General features: G+C 37.8%; 2 protein-coding genes across 8 annotated transcripts in view; both read right to left on the minus strand.

Annotated features, from left to right (window-relative positions):
- Nucleotides 1–453: 453 nt before the first annotated feature.
- On the minus strand, nt 454–4,200 carry LOC100877673 (MD-2-related lipid-recognition protein). Its single transcript, XM_003706710.3, has 4 exons — nt 4,065–4,200; nt 1,513–1,638; nt 1,242–1,411; nt 454–613 (listed from the first exon to the last, which is right to left on the minus strand). Exons 1-4 carry the CDS (start codon nt 4,162–4,164, stop codon nt 530–532), a joined length of 480 nt encoding a protein of 159 aa, XP_003706758.1. The 5' UTR covers nt 4,165–4,200; the 3' UTR covers nt 454–529.
- LOC100877788 (uncharacterized) overlaps nt 4,065–17,560 on the minus strand; it is an 82,185-nt gene continuing 68,689 nt past the window's right edge. For 3 of the 7 annotated variants that reach the window (XM_076541410.1, XM_076541411.1, XM_012293275.2), the window contains 8 exons: nt 15,944–17,057; nt 14,830–15,010; nt 13,086–13,216; nt 12,853–13,001; nt 11,415–11,594; nt 11,165–11,269; nt 10,695–10,895; nt 8,308–9,466 (listed from right to left, as the gene is read on the minus strand). In XM_076541410.1, coding sequence (XP_076397525.1) covers nt 9,305–9,466; nt 10,695–10,895; nt 11,165–11,269; nt 11,415–11,594; nt 12,853–13,001; nt 13,086–13,216; nt 14,830–15,010; nt 15,944–17,057 — 2,223 coding nt within the window. In that variant the 3' untranslated portion in view covers nt 8,308–9,304. Of the gene's footprint in view, nt 6,508–8,307; nt 9,467–10,694; nt 10,906–11,164; nt 11,270–11,414; nt 11,595–12,852; nt 13,002–13,085; nt 13,217–14,829; nt 15,011–15,943; nt 17,058–17,560 lie in introns of those variants that run through there. The other 4 variants (XM_076541408.1, XM_076541409.1, XM_012293277.2 and 1 more) reach the window with 4 other exon arrangements.

Raw genomic sequence — 17,560 nt, forward strand, 5'->3', positions numbered from 1 at the left:
TTAGTAAATCTTGAATTTCACAAATTAGTAAATTTTGGATTTCAAAAATTAGTAAATCTTGAATTTCACAAATTAGTAAATCTTGAATTCCAAAAATTAATAAATCTTAAATTTCAAAAATTAATAAATCTTGAATTCCAAAAATGATTAAATCTTAAATTTCAAAAATTAATAAATCTTGAATTTCACAAATTAGTAAATCTTGAATTTCAAAAATTAATAAATCTTGAATTTCAAAAATTAGTAAATCTAGAATTTCAAAAATTAGTAAATCTTGAATTCCAAAAATTAATAAATCTTGAATTTCAAAAATTAGTAAATCTAGAATTTCAAAAATTAATAAACCTTAAATTTCAAAAATGATTAAATCTTGAATTTCAAAAATGATTAAATCTTTACCTCTAAAAATTTGAAACCCTATCTCCAATTACCACGCAACAATAAAAAACAAGATTACTTAGTCGTAATGATTTTATTTGATTAAATGACAAAACCGATCACAATAGTTCCCCACAGAACATGGCAGATGTTATTTCACAATTTTAATTTGAAACATGAAACAGCATTCTTGTTCCTCTTCGTTCCAGATCTTCCATTTGATATCGTACGTTCTCTGCAACAAATAAAATTAAAAATTAACAAACTGTTCATAAAGTTACATACTTTGATACAATGACATACTTTCATATCTCGTTTCTGACAGAAGGTAATAAAACAATGTCTGTACTGTCAATTGATAACGAATAGAAACATTAATCTTTCTAAATACATATAATTTCCTATCGGCTCCATCGTAAAAGTGTGAAGACTAGTGGCGTCATCGTGCGACGAAATAGGGAAACAGTATTGTCCCTCCTTGTCTTTCACATTCTTTTATATTTAAGAAACAAGGACAGCAATAGTTGCTCTGTTCGATATTTAAAGATGACTAACAACAAATGTATCAACAAACACAGTTATGCAGATACAATTGAAATAATACGTCAGTTACCAGTATATGGTCTTGCATTTTTATACAAATCCAAGTTTAAAGAAAATAATTTCAAAATTAGTATCACAGTCTTAACCAAAAAAGCATCAAAATTTCTTATAAATATTTTATAAAAATTGTAATGTTTTGTAACAATGCATTAAGTATCAATTTGATGAAACTGTTAATAATTGAATTTTTATTAAAATGCTAAATGGATCAGTTTTTTATTTTTTGTACTTATATAAGTTAAATAAAATTGTTTACTTACAACAGGATATTTTTTCAAAATAGGAATATCTGCATGATATACGTTCCTTTGTCCCGCAACAACTGGACACGTGGTCGATAAACAGGCATTGGGGTCCATTCCCAAAAATGGAATATCCATTACTTGACTAGCCCAGAAAATTCGGACGTTCATCTTATCAGACGTGAACTCTGTACAATAATATTTAATTAAACAAAAATTTCCTTTTGAACAATTCTAACGTTTTGTAAAATTGTTATTTATTGTCTATGTTTGCAATTGGAGTACTTACCAGGTGTGTAGTGGAAAGTCATATTCGCTGTGATTCCTCTTTTTACCTTGCATGGTTTCTCCTCTTTTGCTTCTGCACATGGGTCTAAGTATACTTCGTGTATCGTGCAGTTTGTTGGGGTGTTAGCTGCAAAATTAATAAATTTATTATTGAGATTTATAGGTAAGTATATTTGAATTTTTGTATTATTGAATTTCTAACTTTGCAAATTCTTAAATTTTCAAATTCCAAAATTACCAAATTCCAAAATTTCCCAATTCCAAAATTTTCAAATTCCAAAATTTCCCAATTCCACAATTTCCAAATTCCAAAGTTTCCCAATTCCAAAATTTTCAAATTCCAAAATTTCCCAATTCCAAAATTTCCAAATTCCAAAATTTCCAAATTCCAAAATTTCCAAATTCCACAATTTCCAAATTCTACAATTTCCAAATTCCAGTTTCCCAATTCCAAAATTTCCAAATTCTATAATTCCCAAATTCCAAAATTTCCCAATTCCAAAATTTCCAAATTCCAAATTTTCCCAATTCCAAAATTTCCCAATTCCAAAGTTTCCCAATTCCAAAATTTCCCAATTCCAAAATTTCCAAATTCCAAATTTTCCCAATTCCAAAATTTCCAAATTCCACAATTTCCAAATTCCAAAATTTCCCAATTCCAAAATTTCCAAATTCCAAATTTTCCCAATTCCAAAATTTCCCAATTCCAAAATTTCCCAATTCCACAATTTCCAAATTCCACAATTTCCAAATTCCAAAATTTCCCAATTCCAAAATTTCCAAATTCCAAAACTTCCAAATTCCAAAATTTCCCAATTCCAAAATTTCCCAATTTCAAAATTTCCAAATTCCAAATTCCAAATTTCCCAAATTCCTAAATTCCCAAATCCCTATATCCCCAAATTCCAAAATTTTCAAATTCTCAAATCCCCAAATCCCCAAATTCCCCAAATCCCCAAATCCCCAAATCCCCAAATTCCCCAAATCTCCAAATTCCCCAAATTCCCAACCCCATCCCCCAAACTTGCAAATCCCTAATCCCCCGAAACCCCAACATCCCCTTCACAAATTTTCCATTTCTAAACCAACTAACCCCCCAAAAAATGATCTCAAAATATCCTCAAGCATGTTCGCATAAAATAAAAATCCTGGTGCGCTCCCATAAATGCCATAAGATACCCCATTAAATCGTAATGAATGCCGATAAAAATGTTAATTAAGCTAAAGTTCACTTAAGCGCGAGGAAAGTTGTGTAAATCAGTATTCCGTTTAATCTGGCTAATATTACTTGTGCTCCAGTTGTAAATAATTGTTGCTCATTATATCGTTAATTATACGCGGCGTAGATAGATGGTCCTGGTTCTCAGAAACAAAACCGCATTTCTACATCGTAAATACACGTCACGTTGCACGTGTGGTTTAATCAAGAAACTTAATATGCAGATGCACGCATATAGGTAATACATAAGTGAGCATATACTCTGTTCACTTGTAAACACGCTCTATAAGTTGAATTTCAAACCGAGTTGCAAATGAAATCACCTATTAACCTTTTAATTGTACGAGTGTCCATATTGACGTGGACCGTCAAAATATTACACAAACGCTAGGTTTAACTTGTGGTTTCCCCGAGTGCGTCAGACAGGGCTTAATTATTGTCGCAACGTTAAGACAAAGAATGTTCAAATGTTAGGGAAATTTTGTACGTGGCGGTCATTGGAGGGGTAGGAATTGAAATTAAACGCGAAATTGAATCGTGGTGAAAATGCGAGCCAGATTCGTCGCGTTTCAACAGTTACGTGCGTCACGTGCGGGCGACGATATCGCAAGGCGAGGGTTAATATGCACCGCGTATCTACACCGCTGATCAGAGTACTTTGACAGAGTGTCCCTTTCGATAATTCGACAAAAATGAAGTACTCGATGAGTCGAAAGAATATTTAAGCAGAGGTGGCTGTTCTTGTTCGTTGTGGACACCATCTTCAGAGTCCGTGGGGCCTAGGCAGGGTTCGTGTTATCGAAATGCTCTTCGTATGTGTGCATTGGTTAGATTAATCGCATCTTTCCTAACTTCATCCAAAAATAACTATCGCGTCGAACTTCGTTAAAACATCCGTATTAGTAAGATTGTTGACTCTCGTTATACTGCCCAGGGGTGCCTAATGTGAAACGTGAAAATTTCTTCGCAGTTCACGTTCTTCAAACTTAGAAATTATGAGAAGGTATCTCTAAACAGTTGGTATGAAGTATAAAAAAGTAATTCAAAGTTACAATTACTGCCAGTTATTTCAATTGTAAATTACTAATGATGAACAGCAATTTTCCCAGACTTCAGTTCTTTGAAATTTAGAAATTGTGAAAAGGAGGGTGGAGGTAAAGGGTTGGTACTCTGATGCCTGATAATCAAGAAGATCAAAATTGCTCGATCAATTAGAAATATTAGAACTAGCCTGTAATATTGAATGTGAAATGTGAAGTATTGGAAATGTGAAAATTTGTATTAAATGTAATTTGTAAATGAAGTTCGATGCAAGAAATAAGAAAAGTACTCACAGTCAGGGTAAGGGCAGGTCCTCCATGGGATGCGTTCCGCGCAGGCCACGGACAAGGCCAGAAACAGGAAGACGAGGAGGAACTCGGTGTTTCGGTTCATCCTCGATGAACGATCGTTGCGAAATGAAGGAAAGACGAGACGAGTTTATGAACAGAAGGCGAACGATGGCCGAGAAGAGGTCCGAGAGTAGGGGCCATAGGTCAATTGAGATTGTATCTTCAACCGCGAGAAAACTCTACCGCTTGCTTTATTTCTTTCGATGAACAACCATTATCGCGCTACATTGTTGACCCGTTGATTCACTCGCTGTCCCTGTATTTTCATTGCGTAGGACGCGATTCGTGTCCAAAAATCATGTAGCCACGTATTATCATGTCATTGCAAGTTGATGCGAAATAAACAAGTGTGGAATTATTTTTGTGGCCATACTCTACTGTATTAATAACTATATTACCTAATATTTTAGTCTACTTATGAGGTTATTGGTGTGGTCTTCAAGTATGGTAGCGAAGAGGGTTTAACATTTCGTGGGTTCAGGAGTGTACGTCTACTTATGGATGGGGTGGTAGAAATTTGTTTAAATGAGTGCTTGTGATGTCTACAAGTGGGTGTGGGTACCTTCTGTTTCATGTAATTTTAATATTAATTCTAATCATTCATCACCTTGCTCACTCAGGTCTACCTGTTTAGGAATTTGGGAATTTGGATATTGCCAATCTAGAGCAAATCTACTCCGGCCCCGTAGAACACCCCTGAGGCAGCCACAGTTTCTGCAAGATCTAAGTGCTATCCATAATTATGTAAGCATCCCTAACAGCCTCTCAAATTTCCATAAACATGTATCAGTGGAACCTAATTAAATCATAATACTGAAGATAAAAGTAGCAGATACGACAAGCACCTTTGATCCGAAACTTGAAGACCACGTAACCTAATTGAAGGTTCTCATATTCGAAATTTCGGCAGAATCGTCGGCTAGACAGGGCAGGCCACTTTTGTCCGGAAATGCACAATTTAACAATTGCGTCCAATTATTTCTGGTCTTTGATTGGTCATCTGAGGTCGCGCGAGGCCCTTTGCCGGCCTCTGTACTCGACCGATCGTCGAACTCTTATTTCTGGTACTGATGATTCAAACTGTCGTACACAATCGTATAGATGCTAGTTTAGACGTAACCTTCACGGGTAATTCGTGGCGTACCGCATTTAAAACGCAGTTGATAGAGGCAGAAGATGGAAAGGGGTCAGCTATAAATACGCGTAATTACGATTTTCTGTGGGAATTCTTCCTCATTTTATTAGAGACACGAATTTTATAATTGTTCAGTATTTATTTTTAGTTCTCTGTAGAGAATTTTTTAATACGCAAATAGTTAGGTTATGTGAGTCAAATATATTCGAAGAATTAATAACATTTGTTATATGACCGTTCGATAAATGTTCATTTCATTAAATTAATAACGAAAGAGTTCGACATGTTTATGCATACAATTCTGCTCTTTATAGAAGATTTCTAAATATGCAAATAGTTAAGTTAGGTTAGTCAAATATATTTAAAGAATTAACCATCTGTGTCTGTTATATGACCGCTCGATAAATGTTCATTTCATCCAATTGGTATCAAAAGAGTTCGACATATTTATGTCTACAGTCCTGCTCTTTATAGAAGATTTCTAAATATGCAAATAGTTAAGTTAGGTTAGTCAAATATATTTAAAGAATTAACCATCTGTGTCTGTTATATGACCGCTTGATAAATGTTCATTTCATCCAATTGGTATAAAAAGAGTTCAACATATTTATGTCTACAGTCCTGCTCTTTATAGAAGATTTCTAAATATGCAAATAGTTAAGTTAAGTTAGTCAAATATATTTAAAGAATTCACCATCTGAGTCCATTATATGACCGCTCGATAAATGTTCATTTCATCCAATTGGTATCAAAAGAGTTCGACATATTTATGTCTACAATCCTGCTCTATATAGAAGATTTCTAAATATACAAATAGTTAAGTTAGGTTAGTCAAATATATTGAAAGAATTCACCATCTGTGTCGATTATATGACCGCTCGATAAATGTTCATTTCCTTGCCAGAATTGTATAAATTAATCCAATGTCGAAAACCACACTCGTTCGTTATATGGCCATTCTTTTACAAGGTAGTCTCAGTAAACATAGGTCGAAAGGTCAACCGTTTCCAAGATAAGATGTTTAAGTGTCCACCGTATGCTCCCTTAAGTGGCGGCTATGCCCACTAGTTCCAGGAAATGGAATTTGGAGTCTCACGTGTCGGATATCCGCAACCCACTCGTTCCCTGCTTCGATCAAATTTACAGAAGTCATCTCCCTGCCCAAGTGTTCGATATCAAACGGACACTTAACAAGCTTGTATAAAGATTTTTGCTCGTGGCTGACTTGTTGGCTCATGATGTTTTAAGGTTCTGAAATATACATTAAATATATTAACAATGAATAAATATATATTTACATATTGGAACTTTTAGAACCATGTAAAGTATATCTTGAACAGTGCAGAGCTAGAAAGAAGGCATATGACTCCCATAAAACTCCCATATATTCCTCACGAACCGAAAAGAGTATCATCGAATAAACCCATGCAAATGATAACAGGAGTTAAAAGGGTTATTTTGAAACCTTGTACACCGAGGAAGAACGATCGAAACAATTGCAAAATTTCATATTTGTCTATTGTTTAATACGAGAGGGAAACCTGTGGCGTCTGCTAAAACGTTTTCTAAACGCTGGCTAGTTCCTCGTGAATCAACAGCTTCATTCAATTGAATAATCGCGTATTAACTGTTACAACGTACTGTACACAGACCACCAAGTGATCTGCTGTCGCTGTTATGGCTTCAGACCACGGCTACTATGTTTAATCGACGCTGAGCGGGATAATTGCACCAGCGAGTATTAATACATGGACGCCATGATAGTTTAGCAGACACCGTTTGATGCCTTCCCTTTCAATTAAGTGGACGAGTTGTAGAATAATTATCGATGGAAATTTTCTATTTTTTTAGTTATTTTGAAAATACTGGTGGGGGAAAATAATTTTTGTGAATTTTTGGGAAAATTGGAAATTTGAGAATGTGGAAATTTGGAGATATTGTATATTTGAAAATGTGAGAATTTGGAAAGTGATGAATTTTGATATTTGTAATTTTTGTAATAAATTTTAATTATTTTAAAAATTTTTATTGTGAGAAATTTTGTTTGAACGTAATGATAGTTGGCGGAAGTAAATTGTTATTATCAGTGCTATTACATTCTTACCACAATGTTTATCGTGTTGCGATGTTTCGTATTACAGTATCGAGTAGCTGTGGTATTATATAATTGAAAACGATACCGAAAAATCTTGCGATCTATTAATCGGATAGATATTATTTAGTTGCACCGAAGTAACTAGGTGAGGGTCAGGATGTTTCACATTTTTGAGTTTAACCATTTTTAATTTGGGGGGGTTGGATGCTTTGAAATTTGCAAATTTGGGGATTTGAGAATTTTGAGATTTGAGAATTTGGGGATTTGAGAATTTGAGGATTTTAGGAAGTTGGGAATTTAGGAAGATGGGGATTTAGGAAGATGGGGATTTAGGAAGTTGGGAATTTAGAAAGATGGGGATTTAGGAAGATGGAGATTTAGGAAGTTGGGAATTTAGAAAGATGGGGATTTAGGAAGATGGGGATTTAGGAAGTTGGGAATTTAGAAAGATGGGGATTTAGGAAGTTGGGAATTTAGAAAGATGGGGATTTAGGAAGTTGGGAATTTAGAAAGATGGGGATTTAGGAAGTTGGTAATTTAGGAAGGTGGGAATTTAGAAAGATGGGGATTTAGGAAGTTGGGAATTTAGAAAGATGGGAATTTAGGAAAATGGGAATTTAGGAAAATGGGAATTTAGGAAGATGGGAATTTAGGAAAATGGGAATTTAGGAAGATGGGGATTTAGGAAGTTGGGAATTTAGAAAGATGGGAATTTAGGAAAATGGGAATTTAGGAAAATGGGAATTTAGGAAGTTGGAAATTTAGAAAGGTGGGAATTTAGGAAGTTGGGAATTTAGGAAAATGGGGATTTAGGAAGACAGGAATTTAGAAAGATGGGGATATAGAAATTTGTGAATTTGAAGATTTGAGAATTTGGAAAATTGCCAATTTGAAAATTTAAGAATTGCAAAATCCCCAATTCTGGAAATATAAGCTCAATAGAAATAATCGCAATAGACTCTGAAATTTGAATATTTATTGTATAATCGTTCTATAAAGTCTTATCAAAAATGGTAAAGTACATTATCTCTGTAAGTATGTACACGTTGATTCATTTATAGAAACCCATTTTGTTACTGCACCATTTATAAAATTATTCCAAAAAGCCTAATTGTAGAAATATTTATTGGAGTGCAGTCGCACAAACGGGAAATAAACTATAAGAGATAACACGATGTATATTAATAATATAATATACACGATAATATTAACATTAAGGTTAGGTTTCGGTTCATAAATTATAGAAAGCATTCGCCTAGTAAAATATAAGATCGATAGCTTTTAACAAAAATATTATTTACTAGCATGCTGTAATTTTTGGTTGAAACGCTGTAAACCGAAGTTTCTATACTAACATTATTTATTTAACGAGCATTATTTATTTAAATTGAAATTCGGAAATTCACAATTTCCTCCTTAATTTTCTCAGATCAAAATGTTTTCAGTACATGTAAATTACATAAACTATTTCACCAACAAAAGACAATTTAGGTTTCGTTTAACATTTAAATTTGAAATTTGGCGGGAAGCTTGGCGGGAAATTTGAAAACGAACGATAGAATCACCTTTCCTCACAACGACGTTCGCTAATAATTTATAATAAATTACATAAACGAAATGAAACAATTCCATGAGTAATATCCCTAGAATAATTACTATAAAACTAGCATCATAATAACCGCATCTTTAAATTAAACATAAAGAAAGTACAAAAAGTTAAGAATATATCCGAGTGGTATATTTTCCACGGCAGCATAATTTTCTTTAAACAATAAGTTGAACAATAATTGTTCGAACACTTTAGGACTTCGATATTTCCCTTCAAAATAAACAACTGTTTATCGAGAGGTTATTTCTAGGTGTCCTTGAAAATCCCCAACGTTCATGTTTATTATTCTCTTTCACTCGATCGGATAGACTTCTCTTCAGAAGCGTATGTACATATTATGAAATTCACACAACGTAAATTGGATCCTTGCATACTGATATTCGTGCCTCCTGAAGAATCCTCAACCGCGGCCCCAGAGGTACGCCCATTTTTTGCAGCCTTTCTTCGCTTAGGTACGGAAGTTCCACCATTCCAACTTTTTCCTTTTCGAACGCCGCCGCGTATTTCTGCAACGAGAATTTTGTGGGAAACTTGTTGAATATCCTTACGAAAATTCGATGGGGAGGATAATGACGCTATTCAAAGTTGTGGAGGTGACAGGAGATGACAGAAGTCGTTAGAAATGGATTTCGGGAAGCTGAGAACTTTCAGCTTGGAGCTGAGAATTTGGGGATTTAGGCAGTTGGGAGTTAGAGGACTTTAATTTTGGGATTTGGGGATTTGGGCTTTAAAGAAGATGGGGATTTAAGGAGATGGGAATTTAGGAAGGTGGGAATTTAAGGAGTTGGGGATTTAGAAAGATGGGGATTTAGGAAGTTGGGGATTTAGAAAGATGGGAATTTAGGAAAGTGGGAATTTAGAAAGATGGGAATTTAGGAAGTTAGGGATTTAGAAAGATGGGAATAATTGGGGAATTGGGAATTTAGAAAGATGGGGATTTAGGAAGTTGAAGATTTAGAAAGTTGGGAATTTAGAAAGATGGGAATTTAGGAAGTTGCAGATTTAGAAAGTTGGGAATTTAGAAAGATGGGAATTCAGGAAAATGGGAATTTGAGAAAATGGGAATTTGGGATGTTGGGAATTTGGGAAGTTGGGAATTTGGAAGGTTGGGAATTTAGGAAGATGGGAATTTAGGAAGGTGGGAATTTAGAAAGTTGGGAATTTAGGAAAATGGGAATTTAGGAAGTTGGGAATTTGGGAGAGTGGGAATTTAGATAGATGGTGATTTAGGAAGTTGGGAATTTAGAAAGTTGGGAATTTAGGAAGTTGGGAATTTAGAAAGATGGGAATTCAGGAAAATGGGAATTTGAGAAAATGGGAATTTGGGAAGTTGGGAATTTAGAAAGATGGGAATTCAGGAAAATGGGAATTTAGAAAGATAGGGATTTAGGAAAATAGGAATTTAGGAAGTTGGGAATTTAGAAAGATGGGAATTTAGGAAATTGGGAATTTAGATAGATGGGGATTTAGGAAGTTGGGAATTTAGAAAGTAGGTAATTTAGAAAGTTGGGAATTTAGGAAGATGGGAATTTAGGAAGTTGGGAATTTGGAAAGATGGGAATTTAGGAAGTCAGGAACTTGTGAAGTTGGGAATCTTGAAATTTGAGGATTAGGAAATTTGCACATTTAGGAATGTAACAATGTTCAAACTGAAAATGTATATAATTTTAACAATTAAAAATTCACCAACTTGAATAATTAAAAATTCTTAAAATTGAAAAGTGTATGACATACCTCATACCCAAGTTCCCTGAGGAATAACCGTATCAGGGGTGGTTCTGTTCCGAAGAACTTGGTGAGCTTTTTCACCCTCGAAGGATTGGAAAGGGCTGGCAATTCGGAGTCCTTGATTAGTGGTTGGGATTGTGATCTCACCATCGCCATACTCGTTTGTGTCCTGAGTGCAGCAATCTCGCCCCTTATGTTCTCCATTTCCTGCGAATACCTAGTATTAATGAGTTTCGGAAATTCATCCCTTTTTTTATTTACCTACTTCACCTATCCTCATAATTTTAATCATTTCCCTTATCATACAGCTAGCATCGTTGTCGCGTGACATTAACATAATTATTGCTACACTCAAAAAAATAGTAAAAATTATAATAAGTGTCAGCAGCCCTTCCTATATCCAAGTATTGTATATTTAATATTAATGATTAAAGGCTTAAAAGCTTAATAAATAAATACTAACGAGATTCTCTCACCTGTATCATCAGATGCTGCGTCCTCATTTCAGAGCTCAGGTGTGCCACTGACCTCGCCAGTGTCACCACATGCGACTCCAATCGCTGGAAGCGTTTATTGATACTCTGCAACCATAAATTCAATCCATAATTCCAAATTTCCCCAAAAGATTTCATCCAAGAACAGAGACCGTAACTTTTGAACGGCCCTGTATATGAAAGAACGTATCAGCTCGTCTAACGAAATGGACAATAATATTGCGTAACTGACCTTGATGTCTTTGGCTTTCTTCATTCTATCATCGATAACGTGGGACCTGCGTTTGTCGTGGTGCCTGGTGACAGGCCTAGAGGAAACGGACGACGTTGGCAACGAGGAGACCGAACCGTAACTAGTTAGGCCCCGGGCCTTTCGTTTTTTCTTCACGCTTCCACCCAGTAGTTTCAACACCTACGGATAAGGCCAATGAATACAGGTGACGCCTAACGTTTACAGAGATCGATTTCTTGGGGAATTGGAATAAGATTTGGGGATATAGGGATGTGGACATTTGGGGATTTGGGGATTTGGCAAGGTGGGATGTGGCAAATTTAGGGACTGGGATTTGGAGATTTGGGGAGTTGGGGATTTGGGGATTTGGGAATTTGGGGATTTGGGGATTTGGGGATTTGGGAATTTAGGGATTTGAGAAGTTGGGGATTTAGGAAGATGGGGATTTAGGAAGATGGAAATTTAGAAATATGGGGATTTCGGAAGTTGGGAATTTAGAGAGATGGGGATTTAGGAAGTTGGAGATTTGGGGATTTGGGGCTTTGGAGATTTAGGGATTTAGAGAGTTGGGGATTTAGAGATTTGGTAATTCAGGGAATGGGAGATTTGGGAATTTGGGGATTTATGGATTTGGGAATTTGGGAATTTGGGAATTTGGGAATTTGGGAATTTGGGAATTTGGGAATTTGGGGATTTGGGGATTTAGGGATTTGGGAATTTAGGAATTTGGGAATTTGAGAAGTTGGGAAATTAGGAAGATGGAAATTTAGAAATATGGAGATTTAGGAACTTGGGAATTTGGAAAGATGGGAATTTAGGAAGTTGGGAACTTAGAAAAATGGGAATTTCGGAAAGTGGGAATTTTGAAAGATGGGAATTTAGAAAAATGGGGATTTAGAAAGTTGGGAATTTAAGAAGTTGGGAATTTAGAGAGATGGGGATCTAGGAAGTTGGAGATTTGGGGATTTGGGGCTTTGGAGATTTAGGTATTTGTAGAGTTGGGGATTTGGAGATTTGGTAATTTAGGGAAAGGGAAATTTGTGAATTTAGGGAATTGCAGCTTCAGGAATTTGGAAGTTAGGTAATTTGAGAGCTAGGGAATTTGGGGAGAGGCAGATAGGAATGAGATTTAGGGACATAAGGATGTGGACATTTGGGGATTCAGGTATCTGCCAAGGTGGAATGTGGCAAATTTAGGGATAGAGATTGGGAGATTTGGTAATTTATGGAATGGGAGACTTGAAGATCTAGGGAATTGAAGATTTGGGAATTTGGAAGCTAGGTAATTTCGAAGCTAGGGAATTTGAGAAAGGGACGAATAGGAATGAGATTTAGGAACATAGGGATGTGAACATTTGGGGATTCAGGTATCTGGCAAGGTGGGATTTGTAAACTTAATATCTAGGGAATTTAATAAATATATGAAAGATCATATCACCTCGCTATACATATTTTCCAGTCCCTCCAACTGCTTCCTAATAGTCCTAGCATCATTCGTACTAAGATCCGAGTCGCTCCTATCCAACATGGAGTCCAAATCGAGTCCCGTGGTCGTCGACGTAAGATCCGCAGCCTCCACTCCAAAAACTAAATAAATCGCATTAGCATATCGCCTCGAGAGCGATAACCCTTTCATGTCTGATCATGCAATCGAGAAAAGGTATTACTTACGATGGGAGAATTTCTTGGCAGTCTCTTTCTTCGACGTGGAGGCACCGCGATGTTTCGAATTGCCCGAGAATACTCTCTTCTCCATGACCTTGCTGTAATCGCTGTAATTAGGTTTCGATCCGTATGGTAAGCTAAAAGAGCCACAAACATGCGATTGTTAAGGTTGCCGAGAAAGCCGTGGAGGATGGTTAATTATCGTGAAAGTACGTAATGTGATACAGTTGAATGAACACAGGTTGCTTTCGGGCCTCGGATGTATCTGGCGAACTAATGGTGATACACCACGATATTTAAATAATTATTGTTTCGTAGGGACGGCACCGGTAATTAGAGGTAGCATGTGATTTGCAAATCGAACGGAAACCTACACTGTCATCTGTAACGAGCACTCTGCAATCGGACTCTTTGTCGTGTTAGTAACAATATCGCTACGTAATAATTTCGGCAATTTTGGCAATTTCGGGATGGGGTTGCAAGTTGAAGGAAACTCAGGATATGGGGATTTAAGGTTGGGGATTTTGGAGAAATTAAGGCTCTCAGCATTTGGAGAATTTGGGAATCTGGACAATTTGGGAAGCTGGACAATTTGGGAACCTGGACAATTTGGGAATCTGGACAATTTGGGAAGCTGGACAATTTGGGAATCTGGACAATTTGGGAATCTGGGCAATTTGGGAAGCTGGACAATTTGGGAATCAAGAAAATATGGGAACCTGGACAATTTGGGTATCTAGACAATATGGGAATTTGGACAATTTGGGAATCTGGACAATTCGGGAATCTTGACAATGTGGGAATTAGGGAATGTGGGAATTGGGAAATTTTGGAATTGGGAAATTTGGGAATTGGGGAATGTGGGAATTGGAGGATTGGGGAATTGGGGAATGTGGGAATTGGAGGATTGGGGAATTGGGGGATTTGGGAATTGGGGAATGTTGGAATTGGGGAATGTGGGAATTGGGAAATTTGGGAATTGGGGAATGTGGGAATTGGAGGATTGGGGAATTGGGGGATTTGGGAATTGGGGAATGTGGGAATTGGGGAATGTTGGAATTGGGGAATGTGGGAATTGGGCAATGTGGGAATTGGGAAATTTGGGAATTGGGAAATTTGGGAACTGGGGAATGTGGGAATTGGGGAATGTGGGAATTGGGGAATGTGGGAATTGGGGAATGTGGGAATCGGGGAATGTGGGAATTGGGAAATATGGGAATTGGACAATGTGGGAATTGGGAAATTTGGGAATTGGGGAATGTGGGAATTGGGCAATGTAGGAATTGGGGAATGTGGGAATTGGGAAATGTGGAAACTAGGCAATGCGGGAACTGGATAATGTAGGAATTGGGGAATGTGGAAATCTGCACAATAAAGTTTAGTAATCTACAGATTTGCAAATACAAATTAAACTACTTAATTGTTAATTATAAGCATGAAAGTTGTTAACAAAGTCAGAGTCTAATACTACATAACAGATTTGTCATTCCATCAAACCTACTAATTTAACTACTAAATATATTATCGAACTACATAATTCAACAGTAAAACAACTTATGTCACGTTTAAAATTGCAAAATTTTCAAAAAGATGGATGGATGCATAATGCCACTCGTCCCTGAAAGATCGGTCGGTCGCGATATCGGCGTTTCGATCTACGCGAAGGGTAGAAATAATCGGAAGTAGCCCGGCCAGTGACCGGAAGTGACATCGGTTACGAGACGAACAGATCTGTTTGAAGTAACGTTACCTCGCCGAGTATCGATTTCTCGGTGTTCTGGGACTTTCATGGGGCGAAAGCGGCGGCAGGGGTGGTGTTACCGATGATACACTTTCAGATAAAGTAGAATGCGCCATTGCAGGAACATCTCGTGGTTCTAGAATGCTTCTCAGCTCTGATTCAACGATGTCCACCCACTCTGAGTCTTGTACTATACATACGACGAAAGAACATTGATATTTATCACAACCAGTGGACAAGGTTTCTGTTGAACAATGTTACATGATATTGTATACACGGGCACATGATCTACATATGTTACATGTGCATATATTACATGTCTACATGATCTACACATGTTATATGTATACAGCGTGTCTACATAATTTGCACGTGTCACATGTACATGTGTAACGTGTCTACATGATCTACACATGCCATATGTACATATGTAACATGTCTATATGATCTACACATGCTACATGTACATATGTAACATGTTTACATGATCTACACATGTCACATGTACATCTATAGCATGTCCACTTGACCTATACATATCACATGTACATATGTAACATGTCCACATGATCTATACATGCCATATGTACATATGCAACATGTTCATATGAGCTACACATGCTACATGTACATATGTAACATGTTCACATGATCTACACATGGTACATGTACATATGCAACATGTCCACATGATCTACACATGCTATATGTACATATGTAACATGTTCACATGATTTACACATGCTACATGTACATCTATAACATGGCCACATGATCTATACATGCCATATGTACATATACAACATGTCCATATGAGCTACACATGCTACATGTACATATGTAACATGTCCACTTGACCTACACATGTCACATGTACATATACAACATGTCCACATGATCTATACATGCCATATGTATATATACAACATGTCCATATGAGCAACACATGCTACATGTACATATGTAACATGTTCACATGATCTACACATGTCACATGTACATATACAACATGTCCACATGATTCACACATGCTACATGTACATATATAACATGTCTACATGATCCACATACATCACATGTACATACATAACACATACACATTAAGGACCTATAAACAACATACCTGGAGGATGCGTCTGGTCCTCAGGGGGTGGTCTCCTGCCACTAGAGTAGACAGCCGACCCTCTGCCAGAGTCGACATTGGAGCTACTCTGTCCAGCCTTATCATAATCCGATCCCGACCCCTGATTCTGGATCTTGAGTCTCCCAATCCCATGTTCCAGCTCGTCCTTCCTGGCTTCCGTTTTCCCTGGTTCCTTGGGGTACTGACTCTCATTCCTCTTCGTATCCACAGACTTCAGACAATTTCTAGCACCATCCGCATCTCCCTCTTTGGACACTTTGGCGCCATAGTGACTCTCCTCTGCCCGTTTCTGGAGCTCCTCGATCCTCTTCTGAACGGAAGTAGCTTCCGACTCTTGATTCTCTTGCGCTGGAGCTTCCTGTTCCCTCTTGGAGCACCTGACCGCGTCGTCTCTTCTGATGCCGAAGCTGGTTTCCGGTCGGTACTCGTCCTTCCTCTGGGAGTCGGTCCTCCCGAACTCGCCTAGTCCTCTGTCCTCGACGGTGATCTCGTACCTCTCCTTGTCTAGAGGGTCCACAGTAAGGGTCTTCATGGTGTCGGGGTTCCTGGGCTGCTCGTTCACCCTCTCGTCCTCGTAGCACAGCTGCGGCTGCGAGGCCGCCTTCTCGATACCTTTAGTCGAGTTCCTCCGCTGGAACTCCACCTCCTGGTTGTTCTCCGTCTTCATGTACACCTGCGGCACTCCGTACCTCGCTCGACCTTGAGCGTAATGGTAGTACACCTCCTGGCCGGACAGTCTCAGCTCTTGGGTCTGTCTGGAGGTGCTCGGCAGATCGATCTGCGACCTTGACATCGCCTGTCTGGCCTGCTGATACTGCTGATAGGACACGTTGTTCGAGAAGTAGCTCTGCTGCACGTTTCTCACACCCGACGGCGGGTTTTGAAGTTGTTGCTGGTGCATCTGTTGGATCAGCTGACGTTGATGCATGTTCTGCGCGTGCTGTTGCGCGAATCGGGGACTCTGATGGTGGCTCTGATTCTGGTGCAGCAGCTGTTGCGGACTTTGGAAGTTCTGGTTCGGTTGCATCGTGTTCCCTACCTGGTGCTGCTGCATGGGCAGACCGTGGGCCTTCTGCATTTGGGAGTTCTGGCCCTGATTTAATAATGATGATAAAAATATAACGAAATTCATCACCCAATGATAAATACCCATGACGCACCCGGTGCGTCGTCCCGAAAAAATGCATTAAATTCGAGAAAAACTTGCGTATAATCAAAGACAATGAAGTTAGACGTCATATTATCGTCTTCTACGCTAACACAGTAGACTTTCAATATATTGCCGCCCAGTGAACGGTTCTCACTGCTCAGAAGAAGGCGTATAATAAAAATCGAAAGCAGGACTAATTCACACGTTAAACCAAACGATGACTCACAACCCAAGAATCACGAAAATGTGTAGTCTGGCTAGAAATTCCTTGGTAAAACAACGTGGTACATCAGGTAGCCGTCGAGGATCGTACGTGCGCTGTATGTCGTGTTGCGTGTGGTCGGCTTTAAATGGCGTGAATATAGAACACGTATCACGTACCCTGTATCTGAATAGGATGTACGTGTTACACTGTTCTCCCTTTCTAAATTTGAAAAAAGAAGGAA

The sequence above is a fragment of the Megachile rotundata genome, chromosome 16 (genome assembly GCF_050947335.1).
Source record: "Megachile rotundata isolate GNS110a chromosome 16, iyMegRotu1, whole genome shotgun sequence".
NCBI lineage: Eukaryota > Metazoa > Arthropoda > Insecta > Hymenoptera > Megachilidae > Megachile > Megachile rotundata.

Coding starts and splice junctions, on each gene's coding strand:
- LOC100877673 (XM_003706710.3), bottom strand. CDS start 4,164: ATGAACCGAAACACCGAGTTCCTCCTCGTCTTCCTGTTTCTGGCCTTG. Junction 1,639..4,064: donor GACCTGCCCTTACCCTGACT/GTGAGTACTTTT, acceptor TTAATTTTGCAG/CTAACACCCCAACAAACTGC. Junction 1,412..1,512: donor GACTTTCCACTACACACCTG/GTAAGTACTCCA, acceptor ATTATTGTACAG/AGTTCACGTCTGATAAGATG.